Source organism: Cyanistes caeruleus, chromosome 3 (genome assembly GCF_971803275.1).
Source record: "Cyanistes caeruleus chromosome 3, bCyaCae1.hap1.1, whole genome shotgun sequence".
Taxonomy (NCBI): Eukaryota; Metazoa; Chordata; class Aves; order Passeriformes; family Paridae; genus Cyanistes; species Cyanistes caeruleus.
In genome coordinates, this window is record NC_141703.1 from 68773061 (window position 1) to 68792388 (window position 19328).

At 39.8% G+C, this 19328-nt stretch overlaps 1 protein-coding gene across 10 annotated transcripts in view; it reads right to left on the reverse strand.

The window, feature by feature from the left end:
- PAN3 (poly(A) specific ribonuclease subunit PAN3) overlaps positions 1-19220 on the reverse strand; it is a 102252-nt gene extending 83032 nt beyond the window's left edge. For 3 of the 10 annotated variants that reach the window (XR_015284715.1, XM_086881687.1, XM_086881691.1), the window contains exons 1-2: positions 18696-19188; positions 6069-6190 (exon numbers count right to left, since the gene is read on the reverse strand). Coding sequence is in view for 8 of the 10 variants with exons in the window: in XM_086881687.1 (XP_086737813.1) it covers positions 6069-6190; positions 18696-19116 (543 nt within the window). In the remaining 2 variants the exon portion in view is untranslated. Of the gene's footprint in view, positions 1-6068; positions 6191-16728; positions 16911-18695 lie in introns of those variants that run through there. The other 7 variants (XM_086881689.1, XM_086881685.1, XR_015284716.1 and 4 more) reach the window with 6 other exon arrangements.
- Positions 19221-19328: the final 108 nt, after the last annotated feature.

Genomic DNA, 19328 nt, shown 5'->3' on the forward strand with positions numbered 1-19328 from the left:
TACTACATCAGGGTTTTTATCATATAGAAGTTAATATAGAAAGACAACTTTGTGATAACCAAGTAAAACAGTTCCACAAACTTCTTTTCTCTGCCTGCCTATTGCTGTGATTCTCTGAGGCTCTTTAAACAGTACTCAGAATTCAGCTATGATGGCTGGAATACACCTTGCCCCTCTCCCTTTGAAGGAATTTTAAAGTTGTTCCAGTTTTAGTTTTTCCTCACAGGAGAGATGCTCCAGTACCCACATCCTCTTTGTGACCCTTTACTGGACTCTCTTCAGTATATCCCCATCTCTCACATACTGAGAAGCCCAGCACTCCAGATGTGACCTCATCATTGGTGGACAGAAGGGAAGGATCATTAACCTCAACCTTTTAGCAATGCTTTGCCTCAGTCCACTTCCTCTGTGCAGCATACTATGAAGAGAAGTGTTACAACAACAAACATTCCCACCTTCTAAAAGGAACACACCACCTTTCAATATTCAGTAACAAGCCCCAGAATTACAGCTGCACTTAAGGCAAGTTTGCTTTACTTTCATCTCCCTCAAGTGTATATTATAAAGTTCTCATCAAGATAAAGCACAAATAAAACTTTAATGCAGATGATTAGATCTAGTTTTACATAGCTTATAAGATTTATCTTGAAGTGACTGTTTTTCCTTTCTTTCTTTCTCCACCATTTTTTTTTTCGCCAAAATATATAGAGATGATATTTATTCCTTTTCTTTCCATATTCCCTGACCTAACCCTGAGAAAGTAAGGATTTTCCTCATGGTCATTCCACAGAGCTAAGCATACCATCTCAAAATATTTTGCAGTATGTCACAATCTAGCATCATCATCTTACTACTGTTTTAACGGAACTGTATTTCAGAATACTTCTTTACAATTTTTAGAATAATATTGACTGGAGTGCAAACAGTCATTCTGCAAAAGATTAAGAATGATTTCTTTGGCAGTGACATTGCTTAGTTGTCAGATTCTATGACCTACACAGGGTGATATCTTTTCCTTTTCTTTTTAAACAATCCAAAACCTGTCTTTGACATTAGCACATGTGGCACCATCAACAGAATGACAGACTCAACTGCTGAAACTAAAGCAACTGGATTTCTTCAGAAAGCATTATGAAAACACCTGCATAATTTCATATTTAAAATAGCACATCTGTAGTTCTACTCAGTTCTCAACAGTTAAAAACTGAAGATATTTACAAGCTTCTGTGCTATAAGGAGACTTTTACTACTCGACTGCTGGCAGATGCAGCAATGGCAACAAACGTCTTTGTGTTTATTCAGCTGCAAGGCTTTGAAGTAAGCACGGTTGTTACTTCTCAGGCTACTCGAGAATGCTTAGTACACCAACATTTGCATGATGAAAGCAAGCAAAAGCAGCTCTCCATTGCTTGGCCTTGCCAGTTTTAATGCTAAAGACTTTTATTCCCTTATTATTTCAATTAGGGTGATTTTCTGAGAATTTAAGATTCTTCCCTTCTACATAACTTGCAGTCCAATGGAATCCATGTAGTTAAAAATCTCATTCCATTCAAATAAAGAAAATCAGATTTCTGTGAAGCAACATGGATGAAGGCACCTTCTACCATTTTATGCTCTTACAACCAAGCAGCTCAATTCTAATACAACATAAAAAGTTTTAGCATCAATATACTTCTCTGCCTCATCCTGCTATAATACCCTTTGAACAGCTCAACATAATATTATTAAAGCTTCTCTCCACACCAGCTGAATCTTTGGTCAAGCCACAAGTTAGTCAAAGGGCAGCACTAATGCCAGAGGAACAGTACCACCAGCCAACCAAGTGGCACACACAGATCAACTGAGCAAACAGCCAAGCATTAGAGGCATCCCAGCCAGCCAGCTCCTGCCTCTTCACTGCTGGGAAAGCCAAAAGCAGCGAGCTGCTTCTCAAACCACACCTCTGACTGTCTCTTGGCAGCTGCTCCTATGCTAAAAAGAAAAAGAACAGCTTAGAGGACAGCATGCAGCCTGTGGGCCATGTGTTGCACAGGCCCGCTCTACAGTCAGTTAGTATTACTTAGAGAAAGGGAAAACAGAAGAAAAGCACTTTGATAAGATGGAAAACAAAACTATTAATATAGTATATGAAAGCATATGCATATTTTCAGGGAAGAAGAGACACGTGAAAAGAAACAGTCTTAAAAAAACATAAACCAATGAGAACAGAAGACTATTAGTCAACAGGAAATTAAGTTAGTAACAACGGAAGATGATGGGGGGCAAAGAAAGGTTGGCCAACAGCAAAGACCTTTGAAGTAAGAGAAGTGGAAGGATGAGGCAAAGGGATATTTCTCAGAAAGGAAGAAAAAGGATGAACTACAGCCTTGGCCACTTCAAAAATCCTGCCTCTTCTGAACTGTACCAAGAACTTTTACTATGTTTTCCCCACTACAAAGTAAATATTGCCATTAACTACATTTTCACCACTAATCTAAGCCCAAAGGTATGCTCAAGATCTCATAAAATATTCTTACACAGACATAAATGAAATCTGAACATCAAAAATAGTCATTCTACAGAAATGTTGACATTCATCATTTTTCATGATTCATCTACATTATTTATGGTCAACGCAGTACATCCACTCCCAATTCATCATGATATAAACTATTTTCCTTCCTTTTACTGCTTACTTAACACTGAGTCTTAGAGATCAGGCACTGCACACAAAAATCTGGTAATTGCAAACTTTGATATCACGTTGCTTGATGCAGTCTGGTTCCATTATATATGCATTATGATAACCCAAACATATACAACCACATATTATTTTCAACAAACCTCTGTTTCATGTGCTGCAAATGACAAACACATTCTGGAGATTAGACAGGAATAGTCAAGACAACTCATCAATCGAATACCTGACAATTATGTTGAGAGATATGCAGTGAATAAAACAAGGACAACAGAAAGATTATTTCATGGTAACAAATGAGCAATACCCTGATGAGACTGACTTTTTTACTATCTTTGCCAGAGCGAGGCCAATTAAGCAATTTGAACTAAGTATTTTACTGGTGGCCATTAATTCCATTCTTCAGCTTCCAGCTTTAGGATTAGTTTCAAAAACTCAGGTCCCTTGTTTGTCAGCACTGCTGTGGCATTGTTTGTTAAATTGCCATCCTTTTCCATCCCGTACATCTATAAAATATAGACTACTTGTTTGTTTCATATGGAAAGCACTGCACAAAGTTTGATGGAATAATTGTAATGGCACCCAAAAGCACACTAACAACTGAGAGTCTTCAGAAGGATGCAAACAACATGCAGGAACAAAGCACAGAACCATATGATGAACATTTAATCAAATACCAAATGGATGCTCAATACACATGGATATGCCACACATCTTGTGTTCTGAGCAAGTCCTACTAATAATTTTCCCACTGAAAAAAAAATTACACAACATTATGAAAAATACAACTCTAAATATAACCTCACGGCTACACTGGAAACCTAAACTTACCATTTCCTAACATCTTGCTGCATCTTACTGCTTTCTTTCTATCAGTGTTTTCATTTGCATGTTTATGCAATTTCTCAGTTTTAAAAAACAAGCTGAAGAGCTTGCCTCATATTGCATCACTGATGCATCTATTTGTGAGCTACACAGATTCACCAGAGATGACAAAGTAACTCAGATGGAACTGATGTTTCCATCTGCAAAAGCAAAACTGAAAGTTAATTAAATAATTTACAGAAGACATCTGATGTTTCACTGATGGCAGAACACTAAATTTTTAGTATCTTTAGTTTGATTCAAGAACCTGGAGAGAAACAGGAATGTAGATTTGTTCTCTCCACCCTACTTTGTCCCACCTTTACATTATTAAAACTTGTTTCCAGTTTCTGTGTATTGCGTTTGTACCATTCCAGTCCCAATTCTGTGAGTGTCCCATCAAGTTCTCCTCTCTGCTTCAGCCACTTTGTTCAATCTTTCCTGGTTTCTTCTTTACTTATCTTCAGCTCAGCTTCACTAACCCACAGCGCTTCTTTTCCCTTACCAACCCCTCTGCTCCAATTAACACAGATACAGCTCTCTTTCATTAAATATAGATGCACTTCCATGCTGCTTCAGTCTGAAGTGGAAAGGAAGGAAAGAGGGAAATGAAGTTGATCAGCGTTCCTGCTCTGAGTTCAGGCAAGGCCTAGATTATGCCAGAGCTGCAACTGAAAAAATGTACTCAAGCTTGAACATGGCAGTGCAGATTACATCTCTGAGAAATTATTTGACATCTAGGAAGTCTCCAGTGGGTCCATATAAACCAGCTCTGCAAGGGTTCAATCAAATGACAAAATCTGTGTAAATTTTCAGAGAAAGCAAACAAGACATATATCCTTGACATATACCCTTGACAATAACCAACCTCTCAGATTCAAAGATTCTATTCCAAACCATAAAGGACTAGTATTATTTAAAGTCAAACCCAGTAAAATTTCTCCCTTGCCTTGTTCTCCAAAAGGCTGAATGACACAGAAAATCTTATTCCAAGTGGCTAAACTTTGTCAGTATGGACTTAACCTAGAAGCTGACACACAATCAAAACAGCATTACCAGCTTTACCTATACAAACAAGAAAAATTACAGGATTCAAATGGAAAAAAATCAATACAGAAATGCTTTTCAAACTGTAGTTGGATGCCTCTAAACACATTCTCAACACTAATAAAACCCTTCCTCTGAAGTAATTTTCCTCATCCTCCAATGGGCAAGAGGCACACTGATTTCTTCTCAAAGAGAAACAAAAATGCCTTAACTGTAATCTGAAGCTTTACTAGAGTATTTAAAAATCCTATGAGCATTCATGTTAGATGCATGCCTTATTGTCTGTCTTTATATAAGAAACAGTTATAATTAAAAATTGGCATTTAGAAAGACACCAGTGTTTCTGCAGAACACAGTTTAAGGATACAATGCATAATGACTTTGTGTTAAAATCATAGGACCTCAGTCATACAAAAATTTGTAACTGCCAGCTTCAATACTACACTTTGTGATCAGAGTTTAAAACTTTTATTTTTAAATCATGCATAACTGTCAAGAAAACATTTCCATACTTCTGCAACACTATCGAATAAGAAAATCCAGCCTTCTTGAAAACATGCAGTAAAGAAAAAAAACAAAAAAACAACCAAACAAAAGAAAAAAAGAACACACCTAATTAATTCCCACCTTTTGCTGAGTTATTTTTCAATCCATAATACAGCCACAATTGAGATCAAAGTAACCTCATAAGGAGAGTTTCCTCGATATAAAAGAAGAGAGTTGTTGTCAGGACTCAGTGTGAACTGTTTGAATTGTGCTCTCTCTCATTTACCAGAAGTTGCTTTGTTTAGTGTAGGACAGACCATCTTCTTTCAGGGACAGACTGAGCTTCTTTTAAAATGTAACACTGTGAGGGAGTTATTACAGTACTTCATGTGTTAATTCAGTAGATGCTCATTTAGGTTTTAAATACAACAGACTTTTGTTGCAAATTTTGCATAATACTACCTACACAATAAATTCCACCTCATGGAAGTTCCTATGCCAACCTCTAGAGAACATAATAAATACAAGGAAACATTTCAGAAGATTTAAATATGAATGCAACATACCACCACTAGAGTCTGAGTTGACAAATTCTGAAAATTTTGCCTAGTAATTTCAGGATTGACAGTTCACATTTTCCTTCAGCAACTTTTGATCTAAGAAAAGTTTTAAAACTTGATTTTTATATATTTAGCAAAAGGATATCAAAAGCTATGTGCCTAAAAAGAAATCTAGAAAGTAACATTTGGAAAAGAAACCTAACACAGAGTTAGTGTAAGCAGCAAAGCTTAGCACAACAGCTCAGGTAAGTGAAAATAAAAACAGATTAATTTTAAAGCAAGGATACTGTTTCATTTCCATTTGCAAGATTAGAATGAGTGTATACTCTGTCTATTATACAAGATGATACATTTTTATCCTGCCTCTTGAGAAGTTTTCCCTTTTTGGCTTAACACCAGATGGAACTAATGAAACATACAAATCAGCCTATTACCTGCATCATGGGATACTTCGTTTCAGCAGGACTTCCAAATCCATTGACGCCAATGAAGCTGGTGCTAAAGTATGAATCCGTTAGATTAGCGTCAGCTAACCCACCACCATCCATTCCAGGAACTGAAAGGAAAAGAGAAAAATGCTTCAGACTAAGTTTCCTTAACCATGGGTTTATTCACTAGTATCTATTTTATATAAATATATATATATTTATTTTTTTTTGGCAGGGAACTAGAATATGGTACTGCTCTCTTCTCAGCAAAACAACCAAAAATTTAACAGTATACACAATGAAAAAGGAAGTAAATGATAGAAGTTACTAAATGAGATCATTTGTAGCATGAAGTTACAGCACAAATGCAGAAAGAAGCAATGAGGCTGAACTTTAGAAACAAGAATAATGAGGACGATAATGACATCAAAAAGAAAATAAATCAATTAAAAAACCTAAAAGGCAAGCTTATTTTGTGAAGACCCATATTCTTGCATGCCCTGCTTGGAAATATATGTGTTAAGTAGAGTTTCGAACTGGATGCACTGATTCTTTTAAAGGGTAACAGACAGAAAATGCACACTTAAAAATATCTCGAACCCTTTCACAGAAAGCACTCTTTAAATGCTTCCTTAAGAGTTTAAGACAATTTTCATCATCTCATTCTTTGTAAAGTGGCAATAATTTCCTGAAATGTAGCCAAAAAAATCCTTTAGATTGAAAACAAGTATGAAGGATGCAAGAAGAAATTCATCCCGCCTAGAAACAAGGGCCCCAACATACAAGACTTTAACCACAAATAAATTAATTCAATACTAAAAAACCACAAAGAACAACAGGAAGCTGTCATAATTAACACAAAACTCTCGAGCAGATATTACTTTGACTGGAGAAAAAAAAAATAGCATTAACAATGGTATGCAAGCTGCAGTTCAAATCAACCTTCTGTAAAAGCACCCACAGTAAATTATAAAGACACTAATCAGTATGGCCAGGCCACTGCAAGCCAACAGGCATGAGTAATGGGTAGCTTCAAGGTAGGAAGGCACACATCCAACTCAGAGGAACATCCTGTACCAAACTATCCAACTTGAACTTCTGGGAGGACTCGAAGCCAGGTGGTGACACCCGGAAACAACTTCCTGATCCTAATCCTCAAAGGAAATAAAATGCAACTTAGTGGCACAGCTAAAGGAATGCATATTACAAACCCTCAATTTTCATCAGAACAGGAATTTTCCGTCCAAAACAGACTGCATAACCTGGTGAGCCATTTCCATGTGTTAAGCACAGGAAACAGCAAAAGAAGTACACTCATATGTAACCACAGGAAAGGCTGAAAGAGGATGACGAGTAGCACACACACCACAGACAGACGGAAACACTGCCCAGCTGCACTCCCCTGAGACTGGAGCTGCATGAATCAGCCCACTGAGGGCAACACCAACACCAGTTCAAACGGAGAACTGTATGTGAGACACTAAATAAATGGAATACCAAAGTGGCAATAAGCATCAGTTTTGCAAGGGAAAAAGATTCTTGAACTTTTGCTATCAAAGCTAGAACATTATTTTTATATTCTGTAGGTTTGAAGGAAACACCTAAGAAACTTTAAAGATGCTAATTATTAATGAATTGCTACTTCTTTTTACAAGAATTTTAAAAGTTAGCTAAGAGAATAGGAAAATAAAACTCCTCCACTGTCCGTGCTCTAGCTCCTCCTTCATGATTTTAAGTAAGCAGCCACATAGAAAGCTCAGAAGACCTCTTGCTACACTCCTAAAAATGACAAAACTTTCTGGATTTGTCTTTTAAATGACTTCATTTAGGAACATCACATTCAGAAGTCCAGGGAAAGTATTTTATAGTTTAACTACTGCAGTATGGAAAATAGTAATGTCTGCAGTAATGTCAATTACTGTCTCATCCTTCCTGCTACAGTCAGTGCCCAACTTACAACATGAACATTAGCATCTTACACCAGGTTTTCTTGCACCACACAAAATACTAGGACTCATTCATACAAGAAAACAAAAAAGATAGCAAATCCATGTCTAATTGTAAGCAGTCTCAATCCAGCTTGTACATAAATTATTCAAGGTTTTTATTTATTCTAAAAATACATTTCTAATATAGCTTCCCCCGCCTCTACTTCAGCTGTTATCAAAAATTCCTGAAGATTTTATGCTACACCTTGACTGACCAGGAAAAACTGTTTTATTTCCAGGAGTAGCCGTCATTTCAAGCTACACTATAAAATTCCAGCAGTATATCTCATACTTCATCTTATGCCTTTGCCAGAAATTATAGAATCTGATTTCTAACAAACTAGCAAGATACTACCTCAGATGACACCATCAGCTTTACAGATTTTTCAGGCTCTTTTGAAGAATTAAGAAAAAAGCTATTCTTCCTGCTTCAAGTCATCATGAGAATTCAGGTACCTCCATTTCTCCCTTGAACAAATACACTTAATGCACAAAATCCTTCTAACTGGGAAGAAGCAAATGAAAACCTAAAAGTTTTCCCACACTGAGAAACCTCAGAGCTGGCCAGCAGTAAATCCAGACAGGTGGTACAGCTCAGTCACCCACTATCCAAACCAAGCACTTGAACCTTGTACCTTGACAGTAACCTTGCCAGGGCACAGACACAGCACCAGGTGTTCTGCTCCTGCTTTGGGTGAAACACCCTCAGTGCCGGGCAGGTCAAGCTGCAGGCAGGAGCAGGCTTTGGGCAGCAACCCCAGAGCTAAGCAAGGCTGAGAACGGTGCTGGGATCTTTGACACTGCAGCCTTGCTACTGGTGGTATTTGCTATGCAAGCCAATCCAAGACACTTGAAGCTGCTCAAAGCTACAATTTAGGCTACTGGCACAATGATATCTAACTGGGCACTTCAAACAGCAGAAGCTACTCCAGAACATTTTATTTTATCTAGCTGCAGGAAGAACATCTCTGTACTGAAGTGCTATGGTTTGGCCATACCAATCAGCCTCCCTGTGCCACCCCAACAAATTGCTATACTACAGCGCTGACCCACCTCCACAGAGTTCAGTTCCACTGGTACCACAGCAATTTCAAAATTGTTTTCAATGCCAAGGATTTTTATTGTCCTCTTCCAAGCAGTCTAGAAACATACTGCTAGCAGAGGGACCCAGAGGACAAGAAAGCATATTCCACAGGAACAATCAAAAGAAACCCATCAAAAGTACACTCATTGGAGCAGAGGGCAGTTTTCTTGGCAGTAGCTCAGGTTTAGAACAGAATGCTCTGGAAATGGCAAGTATAACTATAGCCTTCATAAGAAAATCCAATACTAGCTTCCTTAAACTGACTTCCCTGTAGTAATTAGCAAGAAAATTAAGCCTGTAGAAAAGATGAAATAAGTAATTCTTGCATTACTTACAGAGTGAAAAAAATAAGTGTTCAATACATACTCCATTTGTGTTCAAAGCAACACTTAGCTTGTACACTGCTGATAGCCCAGGAAACACCTGAACAGCCAAAGCATTTTTACTGTATTTGTCACCTGGCCTTCCCTATGAGAAGTAGAAAACCTCCTCTTCCTTCTGCCAAACATTTAGCAAATCAGAAATTCTCACTTCTTCAAGACCACAGTAGTTTAGAAAAATTATTTATCATAAGCAACCCATAAAAGGCCTGCAGAAGTGGGCACACCTTACCACACAAGCAGTGCAGTATTAAAAAAGTGGAAGCCTAGGCTGGAAAAAAAAAGCAACTTAGTCCTCAGAGTTCTTATTCTTATGTGTTTACTAATTCACATCAGTCCCTGCATTTGATTTATCCATCCAAATCTTTCCTATAGAACAATTGCCATCAAACACTAAAATATCCCATACACCATGCTATTAAAATACCAATGAACTTCTGATGTCTACCTTTTCTCTTTTAAAACATTGGTTACAACTTTACGTAAGTTTAGGCAATTTTAGGAAAACCTTGAATTAGCTGGTTTTTTTTTAAAGGAATAAGCCTTTCTCTTGTGCAGCAGCACTATCCATGCATCGAAGCTGTACATATTTTCAACAGGCTCTTCCTTGGAGAGAAGCAACAACTCCCTTGTAAAAGCAGAAAGGCTGACCAGGCAGGTCTGAATAAAGACGGATGTGCGAGCAAACAACAAAAAATCCAGAGGGAAAAAAAATGCTAACACATTATGTAAGCACCTGTGCAAAAATAGAACAAATTTCTATATTCCATCAATATTCAAGACAGAAGGTACATCCTGGCAATTCTGGAAAGAAATTAAATAGAAGATCTTGAGAAATTAAGACAAAGTTTTCTACTTTTTATACACATATTATCTAATACATTTCTCGCTTGGTGAGTAACACTGCAGCCTAATGTGACAACTGCAATTAAAAATAAATATCTTCTTATATAATTCGTCTCCCACAGAATTTTAGCAGAAAGTAGGCTTCCCGCCAGATGCAGACACCAAAGAGAAAAAAAAAAAAAAAAGAAAGATAGTTACTTTTGCCTTACTCATTACAATGACATTTTTCAGATACAAAGTATCTCATCACATGAGTAGTACTGCCATGAACTCAGCACATACGCTTCAACTGAAGGGGTCGGTTTCAGTGAGCTGTAGTTTAAAGCTTGTCTTGTCTAACACCGGCACTATCAGAATGCAAATATTATCTGAAAAGATTTTCTGATATTTTCATTCTGTGATTTCACTAACCAGTAAACAAATACTGCATTATCCTAGATTACTTTTTTTATGAACCTGGTATCAGCACTGATGATCTCAGATATTGTTCCTAATATAAAAAAGGATCCTTTCCAATAATGTGATGTATTACTCCCCAGATGAATGGGCTAAAGCAAGGCCACAACAGGTTTAGCTGACAAATTTCAAAACAACATTTTAAAGATGTCTGGCAAGATAATAGAACATTCATTTTGCTATTAGTACTCTTTTGCTAAATATACAGTTATTTTTAGGCTGGGTAAAAAGTTTATATATAATCTTGATTTAAACTCTCAGCACTGCAGCTGCACTTTTCACATGTTGGTAAACTGAATCATAGGTTCACCGCCTACATGTACATCCTAAGGACAAGGTGCTATGTCAGCTAGATATAAAGCAGTAAAAATTACAGGTCCATATCTCCAAAAAAATTTACAGATATAGATAGCTATCCTAATATTGAGAAAAAAAAATAAAACATTTATACAAAGCTCATCTAAGCAAGTCATTTAAGATTTGTGTCATTTTAGTCACCTAGAACCACCAAGGTGTCAGAGGAGCTTAAACTTGTTTTCCTTTTCGTACTGACATTTACATTTCCGCACACCAGGAAATCCTGTGCCGGTGGTGCTTACTTGTACACCTCAGTGTCATTTTCTCTACAATGCTCTTACTTGGAACTTGTTAGGGAAATTGAATTCTCCGCTGTTTTTATGCCTCTCTCATTTAATGCAATGTTTTTGAAACACAGTCTAGGAATCTCTGAAATACAGGCACCAGACAAAGAAAATGAACGACGCTTCCAGGCATGAGAGGCAAAAATAAAAGCACACGCCTGGGTTAGGACACTGTGACAGAATGCAGTTGGAGGGCAGACAGCACAAATGAACCAAATTGGCTGAAAGGCAGATAGGAGGCAAAACAGTTTGGGAAATGCCATCTTATTTACAAACACTCCCACTACGCAAAGAGATATTCACAGGCAAGCAAATGAAAACAGCTATCTTTACCATAATATTAAATGGCTGGGTTGTCTTTTTTTTTTTTTTTTTTTAATATATACTGCACATATCATAGAAGTATCTGATGAAGACAGAAAAACAGCATAGGTGCCATCCTTCTGGTCTGTAAAAGTCTTGTTACAGGGTCCAGAGCAGCTGGACTCCTTGTCATGGACCAAGTCCAAAAGCATAGTGATAATACAAATTAAAGTTTATACTTTCTCAAGAGTAATCAGAACTATTCTGTTATCAGAAACAGCAATTTAAAGTGATACAATTACTTAACACCATAGCTTTCAGAGCTAACCCTCTCCAAGATCTTTTATTATACCTAAAATATTGCATTGAACAATTCAATAAATTTCATCAATTTTTTTCAAACATTTAAGTTTTGTTTTAATAGACTCCAACTTAAACTCAACTTTTTTAAAAATAATTGCATGAAGCAGGCACAGATAACCTGAAGAGAACATAAGGATATTTTTCATAGCAGCTGGGGAGAATGCAGAAAAGAAAGGAAAAGTCTTCCTGCCATTTGCCTCAGCAGTAGACCAGTTGATGTTGACTCTATCCATAAACTACAAGAATCACACATTATATGACCAACTTGACAACAACTTGTGTAATGTGAGTCTCTGATCTCATTTTTATATGTCTGTGCTTTGTTTCTAAATCTATTCTGAAATTTAAAAAAGGTCAGGGGTAAAAGGCTGTTTAAAAGCAAATTGAAAAATACAAGTTCTAAGCACAAAACATCTCAGAGGATCAAACAAGGCAACCACATAACTGGAACTTTTTTAACTACTCAAAGACTCATAAAGCCTACAAACACACAAAAGAGTGATCAATTTCAGCTCATGCCCATACACAGTGATTCACCACACCATTCTTCTAGTGGCGTAAAGCATTACATCTTTACTAGAAAGCAACAAATCAGAAAACATCAGCTTACTATCTAAATCCCTGCACTGACCCCTTTTCATCAGCTCCCTCACAACCAAGATTATTTTTTCTGCTTTGGAGGATCTACAGAAATGATTGTGTCTATCACCCTAGCCTCACCTACCATTTGTTCACTTTTCTTGCAGCAATCTAAATTTGCTTCTAGCTGGTTCCCTATACATGGAAACCTTTCTGAGCTAATCCTCAGAGTCACTATTTTCTGGACATTCAAATCACTCCTACAGCAGTACCTAAAAAAAATCAGTTTCTAATACCTGCTAGATAGAAATTAAATAGGGATGTTGTCAATCTTGAAACACAAGCTACCGATTACTAAGATATAGCAGAGAGTTTGCTCATCTAACTATCCCCAAACTCACATTCCTTTTTATGTTTGTCTTTAAAGCAGGAAAACAATGACAAGTGTAATACTGCTACACTATTCTTCAGTACCCAGCACAGGGTGGGTTCTACCAGAAACAAGTAATTACCAATACTCTTCAGATACCCACAATTCTTGTGAAATACTGGGACTCTGAATGATTTCCAGTACAATAAGAAAAAACCCACAAGGTATATAAACAGATAAAATCAAAGCAAATTAATAGTGTAATTTTAAGTTACGCTGCCCTCAAAATTCCACGTAACTTTGCAGATTGAGAATACTTTCCTTCTCTTTCCTTTTCCTTAGCTCCCCTGAATCATTTTACTCTCACAGGCCATTTATTTAACAGTTGGACTCAATGATCCTTGTGGGTCCCTTCCAACTCAGAATAGTCTGTGATTCTGTTATTTCCACATGAAACACATAAAAACAAAAAGAAAACCCATGTCTAACTGCCTGATTTCTGGAGCTGACATACGAGACAAAAAGTGATTAAGTGAACTCAGTAATTTTCATTTCCTCTCATGCATCTGACGGGTTATTAGTTTTACTCTTCAATCCACAATTGTATCAGTCTCCAAATGCTAAGAATTGTTTTCCCATTTCTTAAAAATATTCAGAGCAAAACAAGACGAAAATTTTATGATCCGTCAACTCCTGGAAAAGGCATAAAGAAAATTAAAAGGGGAGATACCTCTGAAAGAAAAACAACTCAACTGAAGTACACAACTAGTACACAAAGTACAAACGTGTTTGGAAAAAGAATTCTCAACCATACACCTTTACTATAATACGTATTTTCTCCACAGAAGTGGAGAAGAAACAAACCCCAGGAAAAGTGAAGAGTATGTGGCATACTGCAACTATACTTGTACTTAAAAGTTTCATACAACTGCTTCTAAACACTTCAACCTGTAAATACTGAAATGCTACCAAAGATAAAAATCCACTTTTAGAATAACCATGACCAGTTTCACTGCATTAAAAAGTGTAATCCAGCAGATTACCTTTAGTATCTGTTTTGATGAATAGCTATATTTCCATTTTTTCTGTATTAGCTGCTTCACCTTGTTTAAAAAGGAATGTACTGGTAAAGAATCAAACATCCTGTAAAAAGCAGAAAATTCACAAATGTCTGTCTTTCCACTCCAAGCCTAGTGCATTTAGGGATTTAACAGAACCTAAGCTGTAATGCTCACTAAACTAACCACAAAGCAATTGCATATGGAATTGCTACAGCAGTGGCCACTACTGCCCTGACTAGACACTAGGTGGTTGGCTGTGAAAACAGAAATAATGCTTTTATTAGGGCTGTGAAAACAAACATAATGCTTTTATTAGGCCAACCCAACACATGCCAAGTCTTGATGTCCCTTTCCACCTTCTCGCAGGCTGGCAATAAAATCTATTCACAAATGGGCTATTCTCAGCAGCCATAGAAAAATGCCACCTTGCAGAAACACAGGCCTGTTTTCCAACTACAGATTTCCTAGGAGGGTTTTGCAAAAGGCTTTCTAGCAGAGTACCAGATGCAAACATGTTACAGTGAGAGGGTGGGCTAGGCTCTGGCACTGGAAACTTATGCAGCAGCAGCACTGCCCCCATGGCCAGCTCCTCACAGGCAGCTCCACAGCCAGCACTGGGCTCAGAGCACACTTGGAACTCCTCAGCCCAGCACCCCAGTGTTTTATAGGAATCAGAAGCCAGAAGAAAGGGTGAGTACTATGTATTATGAACTTCAGAGCAAAAAGTGGGGCAGAAATTAGCAAACGTTTGGAGCAATACTTCAGCTTGTATCTGTCAATATACAGTATGAGGTCTACATGCAAAAGAGTATTACTCCTATTCAACTACCTGAAAGCTAACAAATACAATGGCAGTTGTCCATGCAACTTTAACTTGTCTGATTCATGTAAAAGCATGATACATTTTAATACCACAATGCTTTCCTCTAGACCTTCCTCAGGCCGCACTGAGAAGGGATGGTGGCCCAGGAACGAGCACGCAGCATGCAGCAAAGCAGGTTGCTGGTCTGCTGCTTACAGGAGCTGCAAAGTGCCACATAGAACAGAAGGCACATAGAAGAAGAGAAATTCTTCATGCTGCTGTGCTCTCTGCCCATCCTTCCATTGGCTACTCCTTTAAATCCTGTTAATCAATCATCTATTTCCCCCTGAACAGCAGGTACTAGTCATTTCCCCACCTCTGTTCCCTCTGTAGCCTTCTGACATATGGGACATACATGTATTAGAAAAGCACCATGTGCAAATTTAAGCAGCTACCAAATTTGGAGAAAATGCATTATTTTGCTTTCCCCCTTATTTTGTCACAGAGTTTCTAAGTAAAAAGGATTAATTTTTTTTAAATAAAATTTTAGATAAGCAATATCAACTACATTTCCTACTCTGTATGCAGTCAGCTGGCCACCTTACTCTTGGAAGGTGAAGCATGCAGAAGGCTGAGCACCCAGCTCTGGTGGAAGAAGCAGGAATGGTGCTTTGAATGCCTGCTCCATGTCAAATAGTCTCGGGGCAGTGAGCTGCAATGCTACCTTCTGAGAGTGGGTAGAACTCATGGGCATGGTCAGTCTTGCTCCTCACAAACAGAAATCCATACCATTAAGCCCACTTCCTCATCTCTTGACATTAGACTGCAGTAGATATGTGGAAAAAAGCATACGTATGAGGCAAGGATAAAGGAGGATTTCCCAGCAGGCTTTCAGCCATACATACGTAGGGAAACACGAATCTGATCCAGAGATGGTAAATTTTTTGTATTTAACAATCTCAAATAGAGTTTTCTTCCAAGATTATCTGATCAATTCTGGAATTCTGTCAGATGTTAGCACTCAGCACATCTATGGGCACAGAATAGATTAACAACACATCACCTGAGAAACTCCTGGTTAGCTCTGAGGATGTCAGCTGCTCATTCCTCTTCTTATTCTAATAGTAAAATACTTCCACACTGGAATCTTTCTTGCATTTTCACTGTTCACCATCTCCTCATCACTCAACATTCCTACCACCCATGTGGTAAAAATAAGTTGGTATTTGGGGAGTCCTTGTGATTACCACAGAAAAACCTATAAGTAAATTAATAATCCTGTACTCAAAGCAGGATTAGAGTAACACGCATGTTAGAATGAGGCACTGACCCACTTTTAACAATAAATAGGACTACCCAGTTAATTAGTCAATGAGCATTATCTGCTCTGTGTACTGAATGAGGCTGGTGTCCAGTGAGGAAGGAGCAAGAGAAGGTGGCATCCACAGTCACATTAAGACTACCAAATACTTCTGAATTAGACAGCAGTGACTGTACAGGCAGGTAATTTTTGGCAATACCCAATTTCATATTCTTAACCTCAGAACTTTTTTAATAAGACTTTGTCTTACTTCCTACACCCACAGAAATAAAACTTTCATTCCATCCACTTAGAAATCATACTGTTAATACCACAGGACATCAGCAAGGTAAGAAATTTAGATATCAGCTTATCAGTACCTATACATATCAATTTCAGATTTTGAAGAATTACTTTCTTTATTTTTTTCACAAATGCATCCCAAAGCAAAGAAATTTAGAAGTGAGACTAGGCCCATTTCCTGGCTTTTCACCTTAAATTTCCCTGTCCTTCTTTTCTGGGCTCTTTTTCCTGGCTAGTGTTCTTCAAGATCTTCTACCAGTCGAAGCTTTTGCCCCCTACAACAAGCAATGTGGCCTTCCCAGGAGACAAACACTGACAGCATCGTAGTGGGCTTCTCCATTCTTGGTGCTCTCACTCCTCAACTGGGTACAACTGCAGCAAGCACATTCAATAGAAGCAAGTGTTTCAAATAATCAAACTGCTCAGCAGCATCAACCCCCAAGTACACACAAATTCTGAAAGTTCTTGCCTTCGATTCAGGGCATGGGCAATTTTTTTTTTTAACTGTTTCTCAGAAGAAAAAGCATCCTTCACAAAGGAGTTTTTAGCTGCAAACTAAATTATGCATCCTCTCCCCGAGTCTGATCCCCTAACCAGTTTCTTTCACATAGGGAAAAAGTGTTTCATACTCAACTCCATCCAAAAGAAAAATTAACAAAGATTGAATTATTGCTGCTAAATCACTCCACCATATTCCTGTTTAATTAGTTAACTAGTTAAAAAAAAGAAAAAAAGGAAAAAAAAAAAAAAAAAGGCAAAAGAGAATCTGGAGGAGTTTTAATAGAAAGCATTATGCAGTGCTATATTAAAGGCTCCTCCCAAAAGGGGAGACAGTGTTGTGTTAATATAAGACACTGAGAAGCTACCAACTGCAGAGATAAGACTCAGCGGCACAAGCTCACCACACCTGGCAAAATAACAATTGCAGGATCCTGAAAGATTTATCAAGCACTAAAAACCTACATACAGGATGTTCAGCATGGTTGCATCTTAATTTCAGAGAAAAATATGGTTGTGACCATTTAGTAGCTAAAGCACTTAATGTAAATAAATGCTAGGTTTGTGTCAAAAATCAATAATGCAGCCAAGCTTAATATACTCATGTAAAGAGGCACGGCTTTTCTGAAGGAGCATGTTTTCCTAGCCTGCCAAATGCTGCTTCACCTACAAAACAAATGGCTATTAAAATCAGTTTACTACCAGCTCCATCTAACTATCAGCCTGCACATCAGAAGCATGCACAACCAACCAGCACCAGCAGCGCAGCTCAGCATGACATACAGGCTATCTGAACTCTAACCATTTGAAAAGTGGCTGCACATAAGGGCTGGAATATCTCAGAAAAAAACTGTGAAACAATTTCCGCTCACAGTAGTAAATAACGTAGGCATCTATCACAGAATCATAGCAACATTAAGGATTAAGGTTAGAAGGGATCTGGGGATCATCTAGTTCAACCTCCCCTGCCAAGGCAGGATCATCTAGAGCAGGTTACAGAGAAACCCGTCCAGGTGGGGTTTGAATGTTTCCAGACAGGGGGACTCCATAATCTCTCTGGGCAGCCTGCTCCAATGCTCTGCCACCCTCAACATAAAGAAATTATTTCTCATGATGAGGTGAATCGCAATTTATATATATATATATATATATATATATATATTTATAGATTTGTTGGTCACTTTCACATTGTATTTTAGCTGGAGCATTTAAAACTTCCAAGAGCCGACACTCAATACACGCTGTTCGGAAGAGCTTATCCAAGGGTACCGCTCCGCAAAGCGCTGTCTCCCTGCGCCCGGCCTGACTCCGGGCAGGGAGTACCCGAGAACCTGCACCAAACCTAGCGCTAGAGGGACGGATGGATAGCTGCCCGGGAGTCCCTTTAAAGCCACACAGACGGAGCTCCTTCCCACGAACACCTGCCCGCTCCTTCCCATCGGTCCGGGCCGGGTCTGCTCTGGGCAGCCGGCCCAGCCCCAGTCCGCCCGTGCGGGACGGCCGCAGGCGGGCGGGCGGCCCGGGGTCCCCCGCCACCACCATGGCTGTTGTTATTTGTTTCCGGCAGCACCGCGGCGTGTCGGGGATGAGGAACAACGCGCCGCCCGCCGCCCCCTCCCGGCAGCGCCCCCCACTCCCGGGCCGCCCCGCCGCACTCACTCGCCAGCCGCGGGCCATCCAGCCCCCCGCCGCCGCCGCCGCCTCCGCCGCCTCCCGCCCCCAGCTCGGCTTTCTTAGGCCCCACCACCGCTGCCGCCGGGCCCGAGCTGGCCCCGTGCGCCGAGTAGCCCGGCCCGGCGGCGGCGGCGGGTGGGGGGATGCCGAGCGGGAGCCCGCCGAGGGGGGGGGCGGCGGGCCCCGGGCCGGCGGGGGCGGCGCCCGGCTCCTCATGCAGGAACTGGCACTCCTCGCCGTAGAAGCAGGTCTTGTCCTTGGCGTAGTAGCGGCAGAACTTCAGCTTCACGGCGCCGCCGCCGGCCCCCGCCCCGCCGGCCGCCGGACCCGCCACGCCGACCCCCGCCCCCGGCGGCGGCCCCACCACCGGCGACGGCGACGAGCAGGGCAGGCCGCTGCTGTTCATGGCAACCGCCCCGCCGCCGGGGTCGGCACCATGGGGAAGGGGGCGGGCAGGGGGAAGGGGCGCGGGGATCGCCGTCACCCCGGGTCCGGCTCCGGAAGGGGCAGGAGGAGGAGGGGGCGACTCCGCGCCTCTTAAAGGGGCCGCGCGGCCCGGGGCGGCGGCGGCGCCTCCTCCTCCTCAGCGGTCCCGGCGCTCGGGGTTGTTTATGCCAT